Here is a 24,740-nt window from a genome sequence, read left to right on the forward strand (position 1 = left end):
CAGCCCTTGGTTGAGTGGCATCCTGGGCTGATCATCCCTGTTAATTCCGTTACAGTTCGCCGATCGGCAGACTCCATCGGAGAATAGTCGCTCCCTGCGGTTGAGGTATAAGATTTCATCTGTTTAATCCTAATAGGCACTTCAGGTTCAAACTTCCTCAACATACAGCAGGAACCCCCCATTTCACTCATGGCTATGTCAAAAACCCGGACAAATAATCAAATACACCTGCATTAAGCATACCTGCTAAACCAGACATCTCCAGCGCCCTTCCTTAGATCAAGCCTATCCCATAACTCCCGAAAACTGTCCAGTTCCACCTCAGCAAATGTACAATCCTCTTCCGTCTCCGACAACGAACTAGAATTCGGAAAAAAGGCTGCAAAACTGGTATCGAAGGCGCTCACCCCCCTATCTTCTGAAAGTACACAGAGAAGGCATAAGTCTTCGGCGGAAGCGTAATCTCATTCTTCTGTGGAGACACCTGCAACATCCGCAAAATCACCTTCATAAGAGTCCAGTTTCAAGACAAGGCACAAGAGGTGACACAAAGTTCAGTGAAGGCGCTGCAATCTCACTCTTGTCAAGGTTCTCTGCGAGAGTTAAGAGGGCCATACCCACCCAGTGAATGGTCGTCGGTGAAATGTCATCTGGTCCCCACCGGGTGCGACGAATGTATAGAAAGTCGATGATTGCTAATGCGGAATCCACGCAGCCTTCCTTGCTCCCTCGCGGGCTACCTTGAGATTATTTTTACCGTTCGTGTCTTCCTGCTTGACAAGGCTCCAAAGCATGATCACCACCGCGTGATAGAGCATACTGGATGCAGGTACTCTGGTTAGTAGAACGATAATAAAAGCCCATGCTGTTGTCGGTTTCGGGTTGGGTTATGCTCCTTACTGCAAACTCAACGATTGAGGAACAGTGGGGTTGTCAGGGCTTAGGCAAGTAGGAAGTTTGCTCTTCCAGTCGTCCAGCCGTTTCTGGATATCTTTCAGGGCCCTTTCCAGTTCATCGCGCGGTGACTTGAGGCCGCTTGCGAACACGAGTCGATTCGCATCCACGTTGATCTCACTTAGCGCAGTGAACCTGTTCAGCACGCAAGGAATGTGGGATTGAAATGGATCCATTTGCCGGGGGTACGCGGTCCAGATTTCTTCCTGGGAATTATCGAAGGCCATATGCTTCATGAGCGAGATTGATGCCGTTCTAGAATATAGCTTAGGATTGAAAGGTGCTAGCAGCCAGATATGAGCAGACTCACGCTGTAAGATTGTAGATGCCCCAGATGGTATTGTCAATTGCGCGAGTTTCCCTGGTAGGGGTCGTGGGCGGCGAGTCAAGATGCTTCTTAGCGTATTCCTCAGCCATGCTGCGAACTTGACCGAGATACCACCAGCCCATGCAATCTTTTCCCATAGCCGCCATACTGTATAGTGAGGTTTGATGACGGGACATGTGATCTAGTCGGGAGTTAGCTCACCACACGAACAGCACCCCGCAGCCTTGGATGGATGGCATATCAAGCCGACCCTCTATCTTCTCGTAGAGCTTCCGCGCTTCCTCGTAAAAGTGGACGCCTTTCGAATTTGGATTATTCGGGTCAGCATAAGCCTCCGGATAGTCGGAGTGATACTAGGTTCGCCAATTAGCGGACCACAAACAAACGCTCTGTGATACTCATGAGCTTACGCATGCCTCGGCCAGAATGCAGTTCACAAGGAATGGAGAACAAAATTGCGAATTCGTCTTTCCTGCCACAGCGTCACGAAGAAAGAGCTCCCGATCAATCCAGTTATAGAACGTATGACTCCAGGTCAACCATAAGGAGATTAGATGAGATACAAAATCGTCACTTTCAGTGACCGAGGTCCACGGGGCCGCTGGAATTCGATAGACGGGTATATCTACGACATGCTGGTTATTCGAGGCCATGCGAGGATGTTTGTTTGTTCTCATTTCCCAGCATCGACATCTGATTGTCGATTCCAGCCAAGGTCGGCGCGGTCTCTCGATCAAGCTCCGAAATGTCGCTATCTATGTAAAGTTTAATTTCGCTGAGTGGAGCCTTACTTCGCATGAGGTCGAAAACTTGCATAGCCTTGGAGTCAGAGCTATTTTGAAGTGTCTTGACTAGCTGCAGCAAGTCATCACGCTCTTCCTCCAGCTTTACAATCTTCCGTTTGTGAGCCAGCTTCCGCCGCTTGTCTTCTTCCAAGTCGAATGCACACGAAAGGCGACGTTCGGTACACCGGTCGCACTGGGAGGCGCCTTCCTTAATGTGACACTGCCACGGATCAGCGTCTGGGGTAAACTATTTATGGAATGTAAAGAATTGCTGCTACCCGCGCCTTAGTTCGTTTGCACTCCCGGCATGCTGTTGATGCCTTGCGAAGCCGAGGGACGGAGGCGTTGGGGGTAGAGGAAGGGTTGGAGGTAACTGGGCGCAGTGGAGCTGGAGCGATGGGCTGCATTATGGCGATGTTGGGAAGTATTAAAGGTTAACGGTGGGGTCGACCAGGAAGTTTCAGTGGTCTTTATCAATACTATGGAGAGATAGTTAGAGTGGGGTTGGTACTGGTGATACAGGGACAACTCTGTGAACCAAGGGGGATGGTGGAACGGCGCCGGATAGTTCAGCCGTCCGTAAACGCTGGTTTTTCCATCTTGACAGATATGGATCCCTCCACTGTGCATGGGTCAATTGCAAGCTGCTGATTGGGTTGATGATCATGTAGGGCCTGCATTAGTAGCCTATTGCGGTGACGCTGGCGGTTCCATACTGCTCATCCTGACCGCCTCGAAGCATTCCTTATGGCCGGGAGGTTCCATGGCAAAGCGCAAGGACATCCTGTAAAAGAAGTCCATTGATCATATCCCCATAAGCGGACGTGGTTCTCATAAGTTAAACATCCGATAGGCAATATTCAGTGAATACAAAATTCATAACCCTGGACACGCACTTGTCAATTTGTCATGGAAACATCCAATAGTCAGGCTTCTCCCTGTCACACCGGTTCGAGGACAGACCATGTGCCTATAAGGACACGGGTACTGCCTCCCTGATGGCTTATCAGATTAACTTGTGAATTGCGTGTCACTGTGTATGCACTTCTATGTCTCCTCATGAACCAGGTAGGTGGCTGTAATCACTGATAACCTGGTCATACACAGGCAATTCTCGCACTTATACATGAAAGGCTTGGTATATTCCAAATACTTCGTTTATTTATCCTCTCATGAGTCACTGTATCTGATAAATAATAAGTATTAGCAATAACGGATGTACAGGAAGTCTTTGAGGACTGACCCGTTATAAAGGCTTCGATGGATTGTCGCCTACTAGATTTTCTCATGTCACTGACTGCACACCCAAAAGGTAAGGCTCTTGATAACGACTAACCTGTATCAGCAGTTCTTCTCGTGTGAAAAACAATCCCACCGAGACTACAATCCTACCGAGACTATCATCACCACTAATCACATCTCCACGATACAAAACAACAGAATGTCCGAATTGTATCACCAAGATCGGCCAAATTGTGAAGTTGTGCGCTGGGCCGAGCGCTTAAAACAGTTTCTCACCCAAAAACACAATCCCATCACCCAGTCCGAGACCCAAAGCGGCTTCAACCCACTCAAGTACAATATCGTTCTTGAAAGGAGGATTTTCGAAGATAAGAGCCCTTATGAGGTCTGTAAATTTGTGCACCACAATTACAACGAAATCATTATTCTCGTCGGTTGCAGTGAAAAGCCTACCACCAAGCTCCCCACATATGTGTGGTTGGACGCAAGAGCGCACGAATTGTGTGCTGAAACTGACTCGAGATTGCCGTCTGATAAAGGTCTCTACGTTGCAAAGGTGTGGCTGGGTCACGTACACTTTTTCAGGGCTGTGCGTTCATATAGTGGTTGTTATGCTATGCATCCCATTGTCAAGGGAGACAGATGGCTACTGGATGGGGATACCGATTTGGTCTATGATACCTTGAATGACATCAGAGCGCAGTTTGGCTTCCCTCCACTTCATGAGCCTTTTGTGCGGCTGAGCTCGTTGGAGAACTACCAAGTTCTTGCGGAGACCTCCAGGATCATGTCTGAGTCTGACCCGAAGGTTGAATATCGTAATTGGTTTACTGATACCGATCATGAGAGAAATACTGTGGTCGATAATTAGGTGAAAATGAGCACTGATGCGAGTCGCCAGGGATAATTCTGGAGTGTTGATATGATTTTGCTTTGTGATCAGTGTGATTTGTCTCTTGGTCGGCGATTGTGGCTTGGACTTCGGGTTATTCCTTTGCCCTGGAACCACTATTACTTTTAGTGCAGACTACCTCAACAATACATTAGTCTTTGCTTTGCCTACTTTGCAGATCATGTCTTTATTCGACTGTATATCCAAGACAAGGCGCTGCCACACAAGGATTTTGGTATTAACGTCGATATCATACCGGATACCGGATGGTGTAGCGTAAGGTGAAGGCACAACTTTGGATGGTAAGGCGTGAATTCGAAATACATAAAGCGCTTTATATTGTGAATCTGAATAATATCATCGGACGGGAATGTCTGCAGTGAACAATGTTCACAGTTCAATAAGAGTCATTCCCTGCCCAAATTATCAGCAGCACCTATAAAGCCTTCGCCTGCGCCACCTTCCTCTTCCTTCCCTTTCCATGACAAATAGCCATTTTATCAGGATCAAGAAGAATATATGGTACTCAGAGTTTTCCCAATAACTAAGCATGAAATCATGGTCAATTGTCAGACATACACATATCATAACCGGGCTCAAGAGGCTTTATTGGAAAGCTCACTTTGATATACCGCCTTGCCTAACTGTACACTTTATTTCTGACGTAATAACATATCCACAGTCCGTCAAACTCAAAAGGCGAATGCTACGAATTTAAATTTCGTGACTAGCATTTACAGAGAATGAATGGCATACGAAGTTCCTCATATTATTTAGCCCCATCGATACTAAAAAAAAATAGACGGTGCATACTAACTGCACTACTTCTTCCACCACGTCCCAGTGACCGGTCTATCTGCAGTTCGAGAAGGACATGGATTCTGGGAACAAGAAATGCGTTATATACGGCATGTCCTGAACACCCGCTATGCAGTTGAGTACACAACTACAATCCAGCCAACGCCGGGAAAAAGCCCATACCATCAAAGTACTCAAAGTGAATATTGTTCGCACAGGGACACCGCTAAGAGAGGGCATATACCGGAGCCCGGAGCGATGCTGTCCTCTTCAACACACTCGACAACAAATAGGAACAGAGCACAGAGTACCAGAATAGTGCATCCCTTGATCACTTAATGCGTTCGATCAATCTACCATCTATATGAGAACGATATGGAAATTTATCTGAATATCACCGATGAACGCGGATATCTCGTACCGGGTAGAACCGATTACTCAACTTTGGATACGTGAACAACGCTCATGAATCCTCTTTTTGTGCCACGCCTGAAGGCTGGGTGAGTCAGATATCCTTCATATGCTGCTATCCTTAATTTCGAATGACACATAATAAACGCAATAGCCACAGGCCTAGAGGAATCGCATGGGATATATGTTATATTCATATTCCGGGGCACGATGAGAGAAAGGCAATCGACGAAGGTATCAAGGTGTACTTTGATTTGGTAAAGACTGAATCTCAGGTTTGAAAGTCTCAAAAGAGACTCCTCATCTTTTCCGGTGACTAGTCTGATTCCAGAACTTCCCGCTAATTTTTCTTGACATTTTGGAGGTTATTACTCATGGAAATGGACTATCTCGTCGAAGGACCGGTTTCCTGTGACCCTTAATTTCTGTACGCTGCTTTGGCTGCGCTTTTGTCTTATCTGTGATCTATTGCTTGAATATACGAAGTGTCATTGTTAGCATACTCTCACAAGAGCCGAGACGGATACCAGGTTAGTTCAGAACGTTCTTTGTGCTCATTGGTGAGGTTCGGTCGTTCTGATTACCTGCAGTTTCAGATAAACATCGAACTACCTCGAGGTGTTGAAGAATCTGCATAGACTGTCTGGATGCACAGACAATTCGATATGATACAGAAGTCGATGGGAAATGGGATAAAGCAAATCTGGTAGTCTATGAAGCTAAGATACCAGGAGTCAGGTGTCTATTACACACATCTTGCGAATTGACAAGCAGCACATTTGTGAACACTTCGACTTTGACTAGTATGGTCTCACTTATAGTAACCTCATTATAAAGTGATATATAATGGCTACGTGCCTATGTTGTCTTTCAGGCAAGTTACCCCAGTCCGGTTTCATTGTACATCCTCAATAACAATACATCCCGAATAATGTCGTAGATTACTATTGAAAAGATACTTAGATAAGCGGTGTAGTAATGGAAGCTAAAAGACAAATTATCTTCTACTAGCAACTGCTAGTGGAGACAGTCAGATGTGGAAATCTTTGTTGCATCCAAGCCAGCGCGTCAATTGCTTCTCGGCTAATCGAACGAAGAACTATCTGAATCACCTTCTCCGCAAGATTCACCGGTTTCTCGCTCTTCTGTCGTGAACAGGAGATGAATACCTCCTACCACTTTACAGAGCGCCATACCCTGCCTGATTATCCGGCAGATGCGACTCACAATCTCCTGCTGATCGAAGTTCCAGGATAAATCCAATTTAGCAGAGTACTGCATTTTGGATATGGTTAGGCCTGGGAAAGGGCAAGAAAATCAGCAATCACGAGAGGTATATGAGATTTCTTACCTTCCCGTCATTATCAACGTTGAAACGTTCCAATGATAGGTGTCTGTATGAATTCCGTACATTGGCCTATACTCACCGGCCTACTTGTGCACGCGATGGATAGCGACTGTGTCGGATGAAGTTAATCAATCACCTTCGCAATTAGCTATAGCATTGACAGAACAAAAGTACCTGGGTGAGCTTGATACGTATTGATAGAACACTGTCGACTAACGATTTCTAGCAATGATACATCATGCTCGCCGAATGGCCGGCCGTGAGGATACCTCTGTCTACGGGCTCGCAACGGATGGTTCTTGCTGGGAATTCATTCGGTTGGATAACGATGACAAGATAACCCTCGTAGGAGCAGATAATGCACTATCGTTCTATTCTCGACAGACAAAGTGTTTAGTACACGAGGCATATTTATGAACGGGAACAAGGAGAGGCAAAAGGGGTTATATCAACCTTGAAAAGGATCATTATCCACGCTAGCGGGTTAGTCCATGGTTTGGTGCGTTGCAGTAGCTTGGAGGAGTTGAGCGGGCTTGAGTCTGCGCGACCTTAGTAGAAGGTGGGTCCGAAAGGGAGGAGATGTAAGATGGAGATTTTGGAGCAAGAATGCTATTTCAAACGCTAGACATACCGATCAGCCAACCAACGACATTCTAGGCGGATGACCGCATCACTATGCTCCCAACACGAGTATGCATTTTCCAGAGCAATATGGCATGGATGAGATAAGCCGCAGTGGCATCAGGGCGCAGTTTGAAATGGTGATACAAGGGTGTGATTGAAGGTCTGACAGTTATTCTCCGCGCGGGTGGAACCATTATGGACCGATACGAAGTGATATGATGTGATATGGACGATGTAGCGAAGAGAGACCTCTTTCTATTGTTCGCCTAGTTCTAGATATGACATCGTATGATTATGCGAGGTGAGGGGGTTGCTTCTTCCCTGGGCGGGTTTGTGATCGTGGCTTGCACATAAACGCATTGCTGCCCGAATTCGGTGCATATATGAACCCACGTCGTATATGATATTGAGCAAGGAATTGTAAATTTGACCAATGATATAAAATAACACCATATCCCCGGAGTATACTAGTAGCATCGTATTCGGGGCCATCGTTTCCTTCCAGGGATATATATCACTCGGCTTTGCGTATCACCTCATCTCATCCCATTATCTCACCACATCCGACTTCTTTTCGCTGAACATCCCTTCCCGTCGCAGGGATATCTTATATTCCGCTTCATATCGCACAAGGAGAGGTTTCCTTTCCCAAAAGACAAGAATATAAATATCCTCCGTGCTTAGTGACCAAACTACGTCAAGATGAATCTCAAATTACCCAGCACTAAGCTCCTCATGACCCTCAGCATCGTCACAACCATCGTCACCACCACCATGTCCAGTACCACTAGCACCAGTCCAATGCTAACCCGCGACGTCTGCATTATCGGCGGCGGCGCAGCAGGAACCTACGCTGCCATCCGTCTTCAACAACTTGACAAGTCCGTTGTCGTAATCGACCACAAACCGCGCTTGGGCGGACAGACAACCACGTACACCAATCCAGCCATCACCCCGCTTCCCATCGAATACGGGGTGACCTACTACCAGAACATGTCTATTGTGCGGGACTTTTTCGGTCACTTCAACATCCCGCTGACCTACTCGGCATTCGATTACAAGATCGACATGTTTGACTTCGTCACGGGGACGGTCATACCTGCTACTGCGGAGGCGGAATCCAACGCTGCTATGGACCGCTATATCGCGAAGTTGAGAGAGTACCCGTATCTGAGGGTCGGGCTTGAGTTACCTGATCCTGTACCGGAGGATTTGGTAATGCCGTTCGGAGAGTTCGTGGACAAGTATGATCTGGAAGCCGGGATTGGGGACTTGGGGGGTTCAATTGATCCGTTGGGAATGTGGCCTGATTTGCCGACGCTTTACGTAATGAAGTACGCGAATTTGGATGTTTTGGAAGGCGATAGGACTGGGTTTGTAAGACCAAAGAGTCGGAACAATAGTGAGTTGTATGGGGATGCGCAGAAGGAGTTAGGGGAGGAGGGATTGTTGTTGGGGAGTGAGGTTGTCAGCATGGATCGGGATGGGAGTGCGGACTGGGTGTATGTGACGGTGAGGAAAGCAGAGGAGGAGACAACGGTTCAGGCGAAAAGCTTGGTGGTGGCAGTGCAGCCGAGCTTGGACAGTCTGAAAGGGTTCGACCTCGGGATTAAGGAGCAGACTCTGTTTGGACAGTTCAAAAATTTGTTCTTCTATACGGCATTGGTGCGAGTCAAGGGGCTGCCAGATCGGACTTGTTACATGAATCGTGGGGCAAACGATCCGTTCCTGATCCCGCAATTGCCTGGGATGCTCGTTCTCAAGCCCACGGAGGCATCGGAGCTAAAGGTAGCGAATTATCTCAGCACGAAGGCATTGTCGGAGGAGGAGGTGAAACAGGGTATGCTACACGATATGGATAGCATCCGCCGGAGAGCAAATGTCGACTTTCCGGACCCAGATTTCCTCGCCATTGGGGATCATAGCCCGTATCAGCTGACTGTTTCAGCTGAGGCCATCGAGAACGGTTTCTACCGTGATCTCAATTCCCTGCAAGGGGAGCGTCGGACGTTCTACACTGCGGCTACATGGGAATCTCATAGCACACCGCAGATCTGGGAGTTCACCGAGCAAATGTTGCAAAGCGATCTCCTAAAGTTACTGTGACAACTTAATAGCCGATGTCGAAATAGAAGTTCTGTGAATATGAGCAGATGCTAGCCGTATCACGTCCATGTAGGTCGTTAAACTTAGCTTGTAACAAGTCCGCAGATCCTTGCGGGAGGCACCGGCAGCGGTGTAGAATTGGGATACTGTCAGACAAAGCAGAGAGGGCATGTGGAAACTCCGCGGTTGTGCGTCCATCTGATGGGCCATTGAGATAATTCGACAGGCGGCCGAGACCGAGGCCGTCAGCTGTGGAGAGCCGAGTTTCAAGGTCAGCTGTGAAACGTTGTACAGGCGTTGTCATTCCCTCACACAGACACTTGGTGACCGATAACCCAGATCGGACATGACTAATTGAATATCCTCCGATCAGGAAGTACGAGCTATCAGACTTGCGCACAGACTGTTGTCCCGAGACAGGTGTAACCCTATTTCAATTCATGTATGACAAGACCAACGAATTTTGATCAGATAATTGCAACATATTCCATCATTAACGAGAATTTGCGAAAGATAACCACAAAACCAACGGACTTCGCCGGGCCGTCCTGCATTAACCCGAGCTGAGCTCACTATACCGAGCCAATTGCTACTCAACACACCGGAATTTCGCTTCCTTCTTCCACTCACTGGCAATCTCCAGCTGACCAGTCTGATCATTAACAGCCAAGAAACGATTACTGTAATCTCCGCCAGGTACGATGGGGATAAGCCCGTACTATGACAATCGGGAGGCCACGCGTCAGTAACGTGGGATCCAATAGCGACTAATGTTGCGGCAGGCCAGCTTACCTCCAGTGCGTCATCGCTGTAACCACGTGTCTCAACCCAAATGTTATACTCACGGTTATCATACAGGAAGACTACCTGGAAACCACTGATTGAAATCATGTGTACTGGATGTAGCAAGGAGGGGATTACTTACCTTGTCTGGGTTTCCGAACTTCCCAATCAACTTGGATTGCGAGAGCGAGTCATTAGCACCAGTTCGCAACTGATCGGAATACAGAGCAACTAACGCCATCGTCACGACAGAGCCAGAACTCGCCATTAGCTCGGAGCTTATCCGCGGGGCTAGGCTGGTGATCGTTTGAATGGAGAGAGAGGCGATTGTCTTCGTCAATGCCCAGAACGCAGCCGGTGAAGGTGGTGAAGAGACCAGAGTGACTCGGCATTTTGCAATGGATGGACAGTGTCTGAAACTTATGGAAGGTGTTGCAAGCAATGCGATGGTGATTTTAATATAGGATTGGAAGCCTGGAAACCGTAGCTTAACACGGGAAGCTTTCTACAACGTCTTACGTCGCATCGCAGGATGCAAAAACGTGGAATCGTACCAAGCTGAGCGTTTCACGGCATCAGCTCACTGTGTCTAGCCATGGTCCTCGTGGCCATGGCTGTAGGGGGCCCTGCTCCGCTCTTTCTAGGTATCATGATGAAACAAAATCGGCCAGTAAGCCTGGAGACCTGGTCTTAGAAACAAGGAAGAAATGCGGCGATGATGAAGTCATTCTTGGGAGAGAGGAGCGTGATGCGAACACGAACATTGAATCTCACATCATCTCCAACGGGAATGCCGTTCGAAGTCTCCTGATGTCTCAATGCTAAGCGACCACAGCAAATGCTGTAAACAACAGGACTTTATATGACACCACACGCCTTGCATGGCTTGTTCGAATCTCCTTGGAATTGCATTCCATAATCCATGATTCCACGTCTTATTTTTCTTGTGCATTCTGCAGGAAACACAAGCACAATGGATCAGGCGAACAATGACAGCAAAAAGACACATTGCTTTTCCCAGGCAACAGTGAATGCCATGTGGGCTGCCAGGCTATCGCCAATGAGCGTACAGGCGGTTCATCAGGCATCGGCGTTCCAGGAAGAGATGGTTGTTGCAACGATTGGAGACAGCAAGCATCAGGTCAACGTGGAAGCACAACACTTCACCTGTCGTGAAAGACTCAATGTGGCTCACTTGAACAATGCCGCTCATGCACTGGCCCGAAGACATGTTGTCCTACGTTCCCTCTTTTGCTGGAATGATCATGCTACAAAACAACATCCCGCCCGGATATTGATGTTAGTTCTTGGAGCCGATTACCCAGTAGCGAATATCAAGCTTGTCAGTGAAGGATCGACCCAGGATACGAATACAGAAGATTCCCCTATTGACTTTCATGTGCTGGGATTGTCTGACGCTTCAGGAATTCGCCAATGGCATGGAGAGATGCCTTGGAGGTTAACAATCAACTCATTGCCTGACCAGAAAGGTTCTCGTCTATCACTGTGCTACCATACCGCAATCCTGGACGAGTCTTCGGCTTGTCGGATGTTGCGCTACCTGTGGGATGAGCTGCAGGCCCCCGGTTCCACCGTCGTGTCCGACTTCATTGCGGCCCACAAGGGCCTGGCGTTCCGACGCAGCCATGATATGCAACGTCGGGTTCGAGAAAGATTTGCGGGAGCACCTCCTCTCCTAGCCGTCTTCGGTAGCACAAAGCCACTTGACAGAGAGGGGTATGGTGTGACGATCGACAAAGTGGCTATGCCTTACGCTCGGGCCGATTGCCTGTCGAGAGCGCGGGAGGCCCTATATATGGCACTCTGCACATTAGACGGGACACAAGAGGCAACATTTTTAGAGTTAACGTCACACAGAGGAGCACTCCCCTCGAACCATAGAGAGGTTTTGGGTCCAATTCTAGTGCCTCAGATTCGGTGGACTCAACATGATAGCCACACACCACTCCCACAAATCGCTGAAAGTCTTGCTTCGGGATGCGACATTAACCACGCCTTCTCACCTGGCGAGCTGTGCTCCTTCTTTTCGAACGCGGCATGTCGACCTTCAGTGTCTCTTATTTGCCACATCGATTCATGTGCCTCCACGGGAGTCGAAGCCTGGACTTGGGAAGGCAAAGATTCATGGTCAGATGTCCCTTTGGTAATCGAGCTGATTCCATGTGGCGGGGATTCCTACCTCATCCGCAATTGCTACCACCGTGACCTGTTCACAGACAACGCCATTGCGGCATTCCGACAGTTCTTTTGCGCATCGCTAGAATGGCAACAACATGAGCATGATACAAGGAAAGACATTACCCTCGAGTTTGTGGTCCACAGTATCCTGAGTTCATGCCCCGATGCAGCTGTCCACCTGGAGAACCAGAAGAAGATCCAAACCAACAATAAGCATGTCGGCGAGTCTCCAGAGACTATCATGCTCAGTACTACATCTCACATTACTATAGAGAAGTGCACTGGACATACATATTCTTCTCCGAGTAACATGAGGGCCGAAGGTAATGCATGTGCGCATGACCTGCTGGAGCGGAGTGCTAGAAGATTTCCGGAGAAGATTGCCTTGCAATATGAGGTTTCCGACTATTTGACATATAAAGACTTGAACAATCGTTGTGACCAGGTTGCGGAGTCTTTGACCTGTTGGATCGAGCGTGCCCAACAAGCGTCTCCTGGTGCAGAAATCATTATCCCAATTTCATTCGAGAAAGGTTTTGATCTGGTAATAGCGATGTTCTCGGTGCTGAAGGCAGGGGGGGCTTTCGTGCATATCGATGCGAGCCTGCCCGCTGATCGAATAGCGGGGATCGTACGGAAGGCAGGAGTGCCATTCATTCTTTACGATGGAAAGGCCGACACGCATAGGTTGACCGAAGTTGCCCGGAGGGAAGGGAAGGCAATCGTTGCGCTCAACGATTTGTCCAAAATGCAGGACAAGCATACACTTCCGTTCATCCGGAGTGAGCAACTAGGTTCATCGCTTGCGTACATTCAAGTGACATCTGGAACGACTGGAGAGCCTAAATGTATCATGATCGAGCACCGTAACTTGGTGGCTTTCATGGAAGCCGACGAGCCGGATTTTCTAGGAGCCTGGACGACCAACAAGCTGCAGCTCTCAAACCGCACCTTTGACATAGCCATGGCGGACATATTTGGCACATTGGGTCGCGGAGGAAGATTAGTGTTCGGTCCAGACGCAGCCATACTGTCCTCTCTGGAAGAATGGCTGGAGATGACTAGCGTTACGGATCTGAATACGTCTCCCCTGGTCGCAGATTTGCTGAAGAACCATGTTCCAGCTTTCCTGAGCGTCCTGATGGTCGGCGGAGAGCCTTTCCACCCCTCCCTCATAGAGGGCATCCCTAAGGAGTGTCGATTATACAATAACTATGGCCCAAGCGAAACAACCTTCGTAGCGACGACATACACTGTATCAGAGGAGGATAAAGATAAGTCAAACGTCCCGATTGGACGCTCTTTTGGATCCTGTGGTATTCATATACTGGCACCTGAAGGCACTGAAAGGGTCAAAAGTGGAGACATTGGCGAACTCTGCATCAGTGGGTTCCAAGTATCGAGGGGTTACCTGGGACAGCCCGAGCTTACTGGCAAAAGCTTTGTCTCAGATCCTTCTGCGAAAGATGATAAATGCAAGCTGTATCGCACTGGAGACCTTGGACGATTTCTACCCGACGGAAAACTGGAGTATATCGGGCGCAAAGATAAGCAAGTGAAACTTCGAGGGCAGCGTGTCGAAACACTCGAAATAGAAATGGAGATTAGGAAGCATCCTCGAGTGAAGGCTTGCGCAGTCGCCACAGGCAACTCAAGCCATGGAATGGCGCTCGTTGCATTCATTGAGACACAGCCGAACCACCAAGACTCATTCACCGATGCGACAGCTGAAGACCGCCTCTGGGCGAGTCTGGTAGATGAGATCAAGACCGTTCTATCCCAGACCCTGCCAGACTATATGACACCAACGCGCATTGTGAAGCTTGATGATGGCTTACCTCGTTTACCTAGCAACAAGCTTGATCAGAAAGCATTGTCATCTCGAGCAACAGAAGTTTTAGCAAGCCAAGCGTCCCAAGCGGCATTGGAATACGTCCATCCACGGGACGAATTGGAAAGACATATCTGTGAAGCTTTCAGCAATGTGTTTTCTTGCCAGGTTGGCATTACAAACAATTTCCTGGATCTTGGAGGACACTCTGTCACAGCGATACGGTTGGCGAGTAAAGTAAGGAAGCACCTCCGCACTAATATCACCTTCCGGGATGTGCTGGAATGCTTGACTCCGGAAACGCTGAGTGCGCACATTCGTGCTTCTGCGGAAAACATACAGCAAAGTCCACCGACATATCGACCGCCAGATAGCATGGTTGTTGAACAATCCTTCGCACAAGGCCGCTTGTGGTTCTTGGAACAGCTTCATCCAAATCTGATCTGGTACCACATGCCACTTGCATTCAGGTTGCGAGGACGATTGCACCTCGACGCCTTAGAGGCCGCTTTGTTAGCGCTTGAACAGCGTCATGAAACGCTGCGAACTACATTCAGAGGAAGGGGCGACATGGATGTACAAGTAGTCCAGCCCTTTTCGCCGAAGGCTATCCGAATCTTGGATCTTACCTGGGACCCTAGTGACGAAACGCTTTACTCGGTCCTTCGCAGTGAGCAGACAAAGCCATTCAGCCTTACGGAAGAACCCGGGTGGAGAGTAGCCGTGGTGCGGCTTAGTTCCCAAGAACATGTTCTTTCCCTCGTTATCCACCATATAATTGCAGATGGATGGTCTTTGGGGGTGGTCTTGCGAGAGCTCGCATTGTTCTATTCTGAGAGCCTCCGTGGAAAAGATCCCTCGTTGAGATTACCGCCCCTACATTTTCATTACCGAGGGTACTCGCTATGGCAACGTCAGGAAGAACAGCTCCGGCAGCAGCAGCGTCATTTAGCGTATTGGACACAACAGCTACGAGGCAGCCACCCGGCCGAATTTCCGTGTGATAAGCCTCGGCCTGATGTGCCATCAGGACAGGCTGCTGTGAGGGGAATCAAGATAGGCGGTGCTTTGTACATTGGTTTGGAAAGGTTCTGCAAGCGACATTCAATAACACCCTTCATCGTTCTACTGGCGGCCTTCCGGGCAGCTCATTACCGAATGACAGGGGCAGCTGATGCGACTATCGGCACTCCAATCACCAATCGCAACCGTGAGGAACATGAAGATATAATTGGGCTATTCGTGAATATGCAGTGTATGAGAGTCGAAATTTCGGAAAGCGATTCCTTTGAGGTACTGGTTCAACGGGTAAAGGAGACAGCAGCGGCGGCTTTCGAACACAATGAGGTGCCTTTCGAGATGATCGTCTTCGAGCTACACCCAACACGGGATAGTTCACGCAATCCACTGATTGAAACTATCTTCGCATTTCACCCAGAACGTGTTGATAAGATCAGCCTCGAAGGCATCGACTCGGAACTGATTAGCCTGACACATGCGACAAGGTTCGACCTCGAATTCCACGTCTGCCAGTGTGAAGATAGCCTGGAGGGTGACATCATATTCTCCACTGAGCTTTTCCATGGTCGAACGATCGAGATATTGCTATCGACCTTTCAGGATATATTGAGAGCCGGCCTAGAGAATTCACATACAGTCATTGAGACGATCCCCCTGCCGAGCGCTACTTCCGCACTTGATGACATGGACCTGTTGGGGATTCGCCGCTCCGAGTACCCTCGAACTTCGAGCATAGTTGATGTATTTCGCGAACAGGTAGCCGCACATCCAGATAGAACAGCAGTCAAGGACAATCAGTATCAATGGAGCTATACCAGGCTTGACCTAGAGTCCGACAAGATGGCGGGTTGGTTGCGTGCTTTGGAACTGCCAAAAGAGACTGTGATCACGGTTTTCGCAAACAGATCGTGCGAGACCATCGCAGCGTTTCTGGGCATACTTAAGGCAAATATGGCCTATCTTCCACTAGATATCAAGTTCCCGACTGGCCGGATCGAGTCCATTCTGTCTTTTATTGAAGGCAATCGATTTATTCTGGTCGGCTCCGGATGTGATTTCCCAATTACCCACTTGGATCGGGTAGACGTTGTCCCCATGGCACGACTGTCGAGCGGTTCCGGTCAGAACCCAGCATATATTGATGATATAATGCCTACTCCCAAGAGCCTCGCATATGTTATGTTCACCTCGGGCTCCACCGGGCAACCGAAAGGGGTCATGATTGAGCACAGGGCAGTTGTGTCACGAGTGAAGGGTTTCAGTTTACTCAAGGAAGAGGTTGCCGCGAAGCCGTTCGCCCACGTTTCCAGCATTTCTTTTGATGCAGCAGTTTGGGAGATATACACTCCTCTGCTCAACGGCGGCACTGTGATTTGCATTGACAGTATGACAATCACGAACTTTGAAGCCTTATCCAATGTCTTTCATGCGGAAGGCATTAGGGTAGCACTTATTACACCCGCCCTGCTGAAACAGCTTCTCACAGAGTCATCGGCTTCGATCTCTGAACTTCATACACTGGTCGTGGGCGGAGATCGAGCGGATCCCAAAGACATGATCAAAGCACGCAAGTTAGTTCAGTGTGATGTCATAAACGCTTATGGCCCAACGGAGAATACCATAATCAGCACCTTTTATCGACTTCCAGAGGGCAACGTATATCATAACGGTGTACCAATTGGACAAGCAGGGCCTAACTTGGGGGCTTACGTTGTGGATCAGCAACTATGTCTAGTACCACCCGGCGTAATCGGTGAACTTGTTGTTGTCGGTGATGGCCTAGCGCGTGGCTATACTGATACACGAAGGGATGTGAATCGTTTCGTCAACATTGATATCCGCGGCCAGGTTCTGAGAGCGTATCGCACGGGTGACCGAGTTCGTCGCCGTCCGGTAGACGGACAGCTTGAATACATTGGCCGGTTGGATGGCCAGGTCAAGATTCGAGGTTTTCGTGTTGAGACCGAGGAGATCGAGCACGTTCTTCGCAGCTCAGGGCTAGTCGGAAACGCCGCAGTGCTCTTCCAGCAGCCTGATAATCGAGATGGTCGGCTAGTAGCTTTTGTCACGTTGTTGAAAAAGGCCGATAAGCAAGTTCCCATGGATGAGGTAGCAAGGGGTAGAGAAGAACAGGAATCAGAACAGGCTTGGACGCAAATTTTCAGTGAAGTCACTTATGATAGCCAGATCGACCCTCGTGAGGCCGGTAGAGACTTCTCTGGATGGAAGTCAATGTACGATGGTACTGACATCGACAAAGGAGAAATGGAGGAGTGGCTGGACGATACGATCACAACGCTGCTCAATGGTGCACCGCCAGGCAACGTGGTTGAGATTGGTACCGGCTCAGGAATGATTTTTTTCAATATTGCAAACGACCTGCAGACCTATGTTGGCCTTGAACCGGTACAATCGATAGTGGAATTTGTCAAGACCATGATGGGCAAAGTTAATCCGACTCTAGCAAGCAAAGTACAGCTGCATATTGGAAGTGCCAGTGACTTAGACAAGATATCATCCGACATTTCATCGCCCGACATCGTGGTGGTGAATTCTGTTGCGCAGTATTTCCCTAGTGCGGGATACCTGTCCAAACTGATATTGGATCTTCTGCGAAAGCATCAGGCCAAGACCCTCTTCTTCGGAGACATACGTTCATACGCTCTATATGCGCAATTTCAGGTCACCAAGGCCCTGCACGGAGAAGAAAAGATTAGTCCCGAATATATCCGTCAAAGTATGGCAGATACTGTGGAGAATGAAACTGAGTTACTGATTGACCCTGCTTTCTTCACGTCCCTGGCAACTGAATTCCCAGATCTCGTCCACCATGTCGAGATACTTCCGAAAAGAATGCGAGCGACAAACGAACTTAGTTGCTATCGTTATTCGGCCATCATCCATGCTGTGCGACCAGATTATCTCCCCATCATTCATGCTGTAGACGCAGATCAGTGGATCGACTACAGCGCCCAAGGCCTAAGCCGGAACGGGCTCTTGGATCTATTAAGGGAATGCTCAGAATCAGCTGTTGTGGCTATCGCCAACATCCCGCACAGCAAGACTATATTCGAACGACTAGTCGTTGAGGCAATTTCCAACCGGACAACAATGACAGATACTGGTTGGCTACCATCGATCCGTCGGAATGCAGATGAAGTTCACGGACTCTCGGCAATGGATCTTGTTGATCTGGGTACCTTGGCAGGGCTCCATGTGGAACTAAGTTGGGCGCGACAATTTTCCCAGCACGGAGGACTGGATGCCATATTTCACCGCATCAAGTCCCAGGATGGACGAAAAAGAACCATGTTTCGATTTTGCACCGATCATGAAGGTCGCTCAACTGAAGATTTCAGCAACCGGCCAATGCAAGGTCAGCCGACCCGCCATATCATAAGAGATCTCCAGCAATTCCTGAAGACACACGTGCCTTGGTACATGGTTCCGGCTGTGATAAAGGCTCTTGAGGACATGCCTACTAATCATAGTGGCAAGATAGACAGACAAGCTCTGTCTCAAATTGCAGCCACGATGGCACCTAGGCAGGCACTAGCTGACATGACCTTCGTGCGTCCTAAAACTAAGTTCGAAGTGATTGTCTGTGAAGCATTCGGTCACGTTCTTGGATGTGAGATGGGCGTTACGGAGAATTTCTTCGATCTCGGTGGACACTCCCTGATGGCGACAAGAGCAATATCCAGGATTGTTGAGCGCGCACAGTGTGCCATTACGGTCCGAGACCTGTTTGACTGCCCAACGCCAGGAGCTTTGGCAAACAGGATCTCGACAATTTGTGATGAACGTGGCAAGGCAGAAGCAGAGAGTGACAGAATACAAGGCATTGATGAGTTTGCTGATAACGAACCGGTCGCGCACGATGAATGGAATCAAGCTGTGGAGGCGGTCGGCATTTGCGCAGCAGACGTAGTGCATATAATTCCGTGTTCTCCCTTTCAGGAGGGTGTCCTTACCGCCGACCTCGTCCTCAGAGACTCTCCCGCTTATTTGGCTACCATGAAGCTGAAGTTCGACGGACACCTCGACGTGGATACGTTGCAATCAGCGTGGTATTCAACGGTAGCACGAGAGGAAATGCTTCGAACAGCCTTCATGCCATCGACACAAGATTTGTCCTTAAGCGGAATGTGTAGTGGAGCCTTTCTGCAGGCCGTCCTCCGGTACGACTCCAACGAAGTGGAAAGGGTCTCGACACTACGGCAACAGGAGTATAATCAGCCGCCTGACCTTGGGATGGGCCATATACCGGTTTCTTTGGCATTATGGCAAGACGACGTGACAGGTTTCATGCAACTTGAATTGACAATGCATCATGCTCTATATGATGAAGCCTCTCTGTCGTATATTCTGGACGGCTTGTCTCGTGATTATCACTATGCACAGAGCCATGGCCCAAGAAACGAGGACCAGAGCAGCCACATTCCGTTCATAACGTTCATTCGCACGTTGCAACTGAAGGATCGATCAGTAGGCTCCTCCTTCTGGAAGAAATACCTAGATGGGGCACCAGCATGTACTTGGCCAACTCCATGTGGTCTCAGAGGTCCTATGGATGGAGTTCAAATCCCTCATGAAGTTCGTGCTGAATGGAACGGAGATGCAGAAGCACTGGCAAGAATTTACAGCACCACCCCGGCCGGTCTTGTTCGAGCAGCTTTAGCTTTGTCCATTGCTATACATAGTGACTCAGACGACGTCATATTCGGTGAGGTGTCGAGTGGACGAGCTCATTCGGAGTTCGTCAAAGGCCCCTGCATCGCCACCCATCCGGTACGAATCCCGCTTGCAGTGAACTCGAAGCAGCATTCTAGTGACGGACGACGAGGGAAAGTTTCAATAGAAGAACTACTCACACGCACCCGTGATGCGTACTTAGACACGATGCCATTTCAGCATCTTGGACTCGAATCTATCCGACGCTTGACTGAGAACCCCGACTTGCTTCCTTTCCAGGTGCTTTTTGTTTTTCAGGCACAAGTCACAAGTGCCAAGAATCACAGATTTCCATGGAGCCGATTCAGTATTGCCGACGGTGAGCTGAAGCGTACGGAATTTCCCATGGTGCTTGAAGTGTTCTGTCAAGAGCTCACAGGCCATCTTCACATGCGATGTGTGTTTGACCCGGCGGCAATACTTCCAGCAGATGCAGATTGGGTGTTGCAGCATATCATCGACTCAATTGACCTCATGCAAACACGTTCCATGCAACATGAGGAAGATCAATGCCCTGAGGCTAAGCTCGTAGTCAAGAAACGAGAGATAACTGTCATCGAACAATTATTGGGCCACCAAGAGGGGGAATCGTCTGAGGGCGGTAGTGCGTTGTCTACCGTTATCGAACTCTTTCGCAAGTGCGCAATGGTCATGCCAGACAAGATCGCTTTGCAAGTTCAAAGGAGTGAGTTTGTTACGTTCAGACAACTCGACGACCTAAGCAATCAGATTGCTTTCGGCCTTGAAAAAATTCTCAACTATCAAACAAGTGCGACCACCAAGCAGCGATACGTGCCGATCTTCTTCGAGAAGTCATATCACATGGTTGGCGCCATTTTGGGCATCCTGAAGGCCGGAGCAGCTGTTGTTCCCATGGACATTGAACATCCGATGCAGAGGCTGGAGACAATATGCGTAGCAAGCGCAGCCACTGTCTTCCTTTGGGACGGTATAAATAGTGGTGAGAAGGTACAAAGTCTTGTCATGTCAACGGGAGCAACCGTACTCACAGTAGATGATCTTCTCCAGTATACCAGCCAGACGTACAAGCACAAAATTCTACCCCTGGACTCTCTGGCTTATGTGCTTTTTACCTCAGGAACGACCGGTATTCCAAAAGGAGTGATGATCAATCATCGGAACTTGGCATCATTTTTGTCCTCCAATAGAGGAAGTACTGACTGCTCATGGACTTCAAACAGACTCGCGCTTCTTGCTCCTACCTTTGATGCGGCGATGGGAGATTTGTTCGCCACGCTCTGCAAAGGTGGCCGTCTCTTGTTGGGTAAACAACAGGCTATTCTCTCCGGGTTGAGCCATTGTTTAGAAGACCTGAGTGTCACACATCTGTCACTAACTCCCACGTTGGGTACGCTGATACTGAACGATCTTGACAACGAAGGACTATCTTTTCTGCGCTCTTTGGTCTTTGGGGGTGAGCCTTTCCCGCTGAGTACTTTGAGCCGCGTACCCAGGACAATAAATGTCTGGAATGGTTATGGTCCTACCGAGGCGACCATTGAGATAGCAGCCTGCAAGGTACAAGGACCAGATGTTGATGTGTGCGGAAGCCGATCGTTTGTTCCCATCGGAGAGCCCGGGCAGAACAGACACATTCGGGTGTTATATCCCGAAACTACGGAGCAAGTCCCACTGGGTTCAGTTGGTGAATTATGCATTAGTGGACTACAAGTGGCACAAGGCTATCTAGGCCAAGCTGACTTGACCGCGAAACATTTCACACCTGACCCGTTCTCACCGACGGGGCGGAGGAGAATGTATCGTACGGGAGATAGAGCAAGACTCCACGGAGATGGATACCTTGAGTACCTTGGTCGCATGGATGGGCAGATAAAAGTTCGCGGCTTCCGAATTGACACTGAAGAGGTTTGCTCGGTGGCGCAGAAGCATCCACAGATCATTGCATGTGCAGTGACTAAGCTTCAGAGCAGCGGAACTGAGACCCTGACAGCGCTTGTTGAAGTAGTCCATCCACTCCAGCCCGGAGATGTCATATGTGAAGCCACGGTCAAAGAGCATCTGGCCCAATACCTTCCTTCCTATATGGTTCCTGCCTTCAACTGGGTGCAGACAACACCCTTACCGCGTACAACAAGTGGTAAACTAGACAGAATCGCTATCACCAAGATGGCCGAGGACAGACATAAAGAGAGTCTAAAAGACGGTTCGAGGCACTCTCACACGCCTGTTCGCGCCGCGCCGGGAAGCCTAGAAGACAAAATAGCTTCACTCTGGGCAAAGGTGCTGGGGATCAACGAAGACTCTGTTGACACCACTGCAGCTTTTCACAATATGGGCGGTGACTCCATTCGCGCAATAGCATTGCTTGCAATACTTCGTCGACAAGAGCTACACCTCGATTTGATAGACGTTTCACAGACTTCAACAGTGCAGTCACAAGCAGCCAGAGTTCGACAGGGGTCAGCCGTCAAAAACAATGCAAATTACCTACATTTTCACATGCGCCAAGGGAGCCTGGCAACCATTGTCCTTGTTCATCCGTTCCTTGCGCAATCCATGGTATTCGAGCCTCTGCTGCCATTACTAGACGGCACGATTGATGTGCTCCTAGTCGACGACCCATTCATGGGCGCATCTCGTTATCCAGAAACGCTATCGCAGTGGGCTAATCGTTACTTGTCCGATATGGAAGAGCATATTCAGACTGCCCACCCTGTGATATTTGGGGGGTATTCATTTGGTGGATTCATTGCATTCGAGATGGCACATAAATGGGACCAGGTATACGGTGCCCATTTCAGCTCGGTAGTTCTCCTCGACCCTGGCACTTACGAGGTGGATAACAGAGTATGGAAGGGTGGGAGTGAAAAGGACAATTTGATTATGAGCTCGCTGGGCAGATCGGAGATCCGTCCTCGAGACAATCTACCGCTTCAGAAGTGCTTCGATGGCTATGTTAGAGCCTTGGAGCAATCTGAAAGTCCACCAGTCTATGAGGGTAAGTGCCTTCATGTGGCGTTACCCGATCGGCTCCAGGACGGAGTGGTAGATTGGTGGAAGGCACATTGCACCAACATCACTTTGGGCGTTGTCGACTGCGACAACCATTACGCGTTGATGAAGGATGCAGGCTGTGTGGCTGGAATCAGTCGGTTTATCAATGAGCACTGCAACGCCGTTATAGAAGAGAATCGAGCAGTGAACAGCGCGAGTTCAGAGTCCCGGATGTATGGGGGATCTTCGAGAACCGACGTGTCGACGGAAGATGGAGACGTGAAGGAGGAGACCAGGTGATTATCTAAATAGGACTAGCGCGTCTCTTCGTATCTACAGCCCGATCCGGAATAGTCGGTCGGGCATAACTGTTCATGATTCGTCATCTATGAAGATTCCCGCAATCAAAGAAGCCAGCCTCCAAGATTCCCAGATGTAGATGCTTGACGAACTGAAACATCCGACAGAAACCATTATATCCACTTGGGGCCAGACGACCGGATCAATCATATTCATCCCTCAACAGCTACAGGGCCCACTTCGGTAACCCATTTGCCGGAAGAGGTATCACATCACCACCGCTGTTACCTGCACTTTAGTGCATCAACAAAGTAGACACCATGCAGGATCAAACGGCCAAACGCCTGTCAGCACTAGTTCATAATAAGCAAGCTCTGTTGTCTCGAATCCTTGATCTGGGGCTGAAATCATGGTTCCCGACCAGTCAAATCCAGATTCCCGACTAAGGACCGCTACTACATATAAAGTTTAACCTACACGCTCCGAAACTTGCTTATCATCAATCTACCACCACGAGAGACATCATATATACTCAGGGCAGTCACTACCTTGATAGATAGCTCATTTACCCAATTCGTATCGTAAGGGCCATCCCATCAACACCCAACTGCATTAAAATGGGCCAATCCCCCTCCACCCCCCAACCCGGAACCAAACTCCGCGTCATCGGCGCAGGCCTCTCCCGAACCGGCACAGCATCCTTCAGCGCCGCCCTCGCCATCCTCCTTAACGGCCCAGTCTACCACGGCGGCACGCAAACAACAACAGGACCACCGGACAATATTACCACATGGATGAAAGTCATGCGCCTCATCCTCAACGACAACGCCCCTGACCGACAGCAAGCCCTCACCCTCATAGACCGGCAATTAGACGGCTACGCCGCCATCACAGACGCCCCGGGTACCCAACTCGTCCCAGAGCTGATGGAAGTCTACCCCGACGCCAAGGTCATCTGCACCGTTCGCGACCCGATAGCGTGGGAGAAAAGCATGACGCACCTGGAAGGTCTGGTGCGATCGTCATGGTTTCTGCGCGTAGTAACGCTGCCGATTCCTGGAATAAGACATTTTATGGACTTTCTGGCGTTGGTTGCTTTGCAATGGCGGAGGATATATGGGAGGAGAGGGGGTCCGAGTGGTGCTTATCATAAGCATATTGAGTGGTTGAAGGAGGTGGTTCCAGAGGAGAAGTTGATGTTTTTTGATATTAGGGATGGATGGGAGCCGTTGTGCAAGGCGCTGGGAATGGAGGTGCCGAAGGATACACCGTTTCCGAGGGACAATGATTCCGAGGCGATCACTCGGACAGTGAGATGGCATGTTCGTCGTGGGTTGATTCGGTGGGTGGGTATATTTGCTGTGGTTGCTGCTATGTCTTTTGGGGTGTATATGCTGCGGAGGTGAGGG

At 49.2% G+C, this 24,740-nt stretch overlaps 6 protein-coding genes across 6 annotated transcripts; 4 read left to right on the forward strand and 2 right to left on the reverse strand.

The window, feature by feature from the left end:
- Window positions 1-896: 896 nt before the first annotated feature.
- Window positions 897-2,474, reverse strand: BO83DRAFT_397921 (C6 transcription factor; the record flags this gene model as incomplete). Its single annotated transcript, XM_025533218.1, is given in 6 exon segments — window positions 897-1,209; window positions 1,265-1,429; window positions 1,484-1,635; window positions 1,693-1,954; window positions 1,974-2,287; window positions 2,346-2,474. 6 exon segments carry the CDS (start codon window positions 2,472-2,474, stop codon window positions 897-899), a joined length of 1,335 nt encoding a protein of 444 aa, XP_025389307.1.
- Window positions 2,475-3,177: 703 nt separating this feature from the next.
- On the forward strand, window positions 3,178-4,180 carry BO83DRAFT_463470 (uncharacterized protein; the record flags this gene model as incomplete). The annotated part of the gene is made up of 1 exon (XM_025537357.1): window positions 3,178-4,180. The coding sequence occupies exon 1, from the start codon at window positions 3,509-3,511 to the stop codon at window positions 4,178-4,180; it is 672 nt and encodes a 223-aa protein (XP_025389308.1). The 5' UTR covers window positions 3,178-3,508.
- Window positions 4,181-8,156: 3,976 nt separating this feature from the next.
- BO83DRAFT_310562 (FAD dependent oxidoreductase) lies at window positions 8,157-9,488 on the forward strand (the record flags this gene model as incomplete). Its single annotated transcript, XM_025527442.1, has 1 exon — window positions 8,157-9,488. The coding sequence occupies one exon, from the start codon at window positions 8,157-8,159 to the stop codon at window positions 9,486-9,488; it is 1,332 nt and encodes a 443-aa protein (XP_025389309.1).
- Window positions 9,489-10,053: 565 nt separating this feature from the next.
- Window positions 10,054-10,663, reverse strand: BO83DRAFT_436541 (uncharacterized protein; the record flags this gene model as incomplete). The annotated part of the gene is made up of 4 exons (XM_025535966.1): window positions 10,054-10,206; window positions 10,281-10,355; window positions 10,414-10,443; window positions 10,508-10,663. 4 exons carry the CDS (start codon window positions 10,661-10,663, stop codon window positions 10,078-10,080), a joined length of 390 nt encoding a protein of 129 aa, XP_025389310.1. The 3' UTR covers window positions 10,054-10,077.
- A 581-nt stretch (window positions 10,664-11,244) lies between these two features.
- BO83DRAFT_436542 (nonribosomal peptide synthase) lies at window positions 11,245-23,331 on the forward strand (the record flags this gene model as incomplete). Its single annotated transcript, XM_025535967.1, has 2 exons — window positions 11,245-21,024; window positions 21,085-23,331. The coding sequence occupies 2 exons, from the start codon at window positions 11,245-11,247 to the stop codon at window positions 23,329-23,331; spliced, it is 12,027 nt and encodes a 4,008-aa protein (XP_025389311.1).
- A 617-nt stretch (window positions 23,332-23,948) lies between these two features.
- Window positions 23,949-24,737, forward strand: BO83DRAFT_463485 (sulfotransferase family protein; the record flags this gene model as incomplete). The annotated part of the gene is made up of 1 exon (XM_025537358.1): window positions 23,949-24,737. The coding sequence occupies one exon, from the start codon at window positions 23,949-23,951 to the stop codon at window positions 24,735-24,737; it is 789 nt and encodes a 262-aa protein (XP_025389312.1).
- Window positions 24,738-24,740: the final 3 nt, after the last annotated feature.

Source organism: Aspergillus eucalypticola (assembly GCF_003184535.1).
Source record: "Aspergillus eucalypticola CBS 122712 chromosome Unknown BO83scaffold_9, whole genome shotgun sequence".
NCBI classification, from domain to species: Eukaryota; Fungi; Ascomycota; class Eurotiomycetes; order Eurotiales; family Aspergillaceae; genus Aspergillus; species Aspergillus eucalypticola.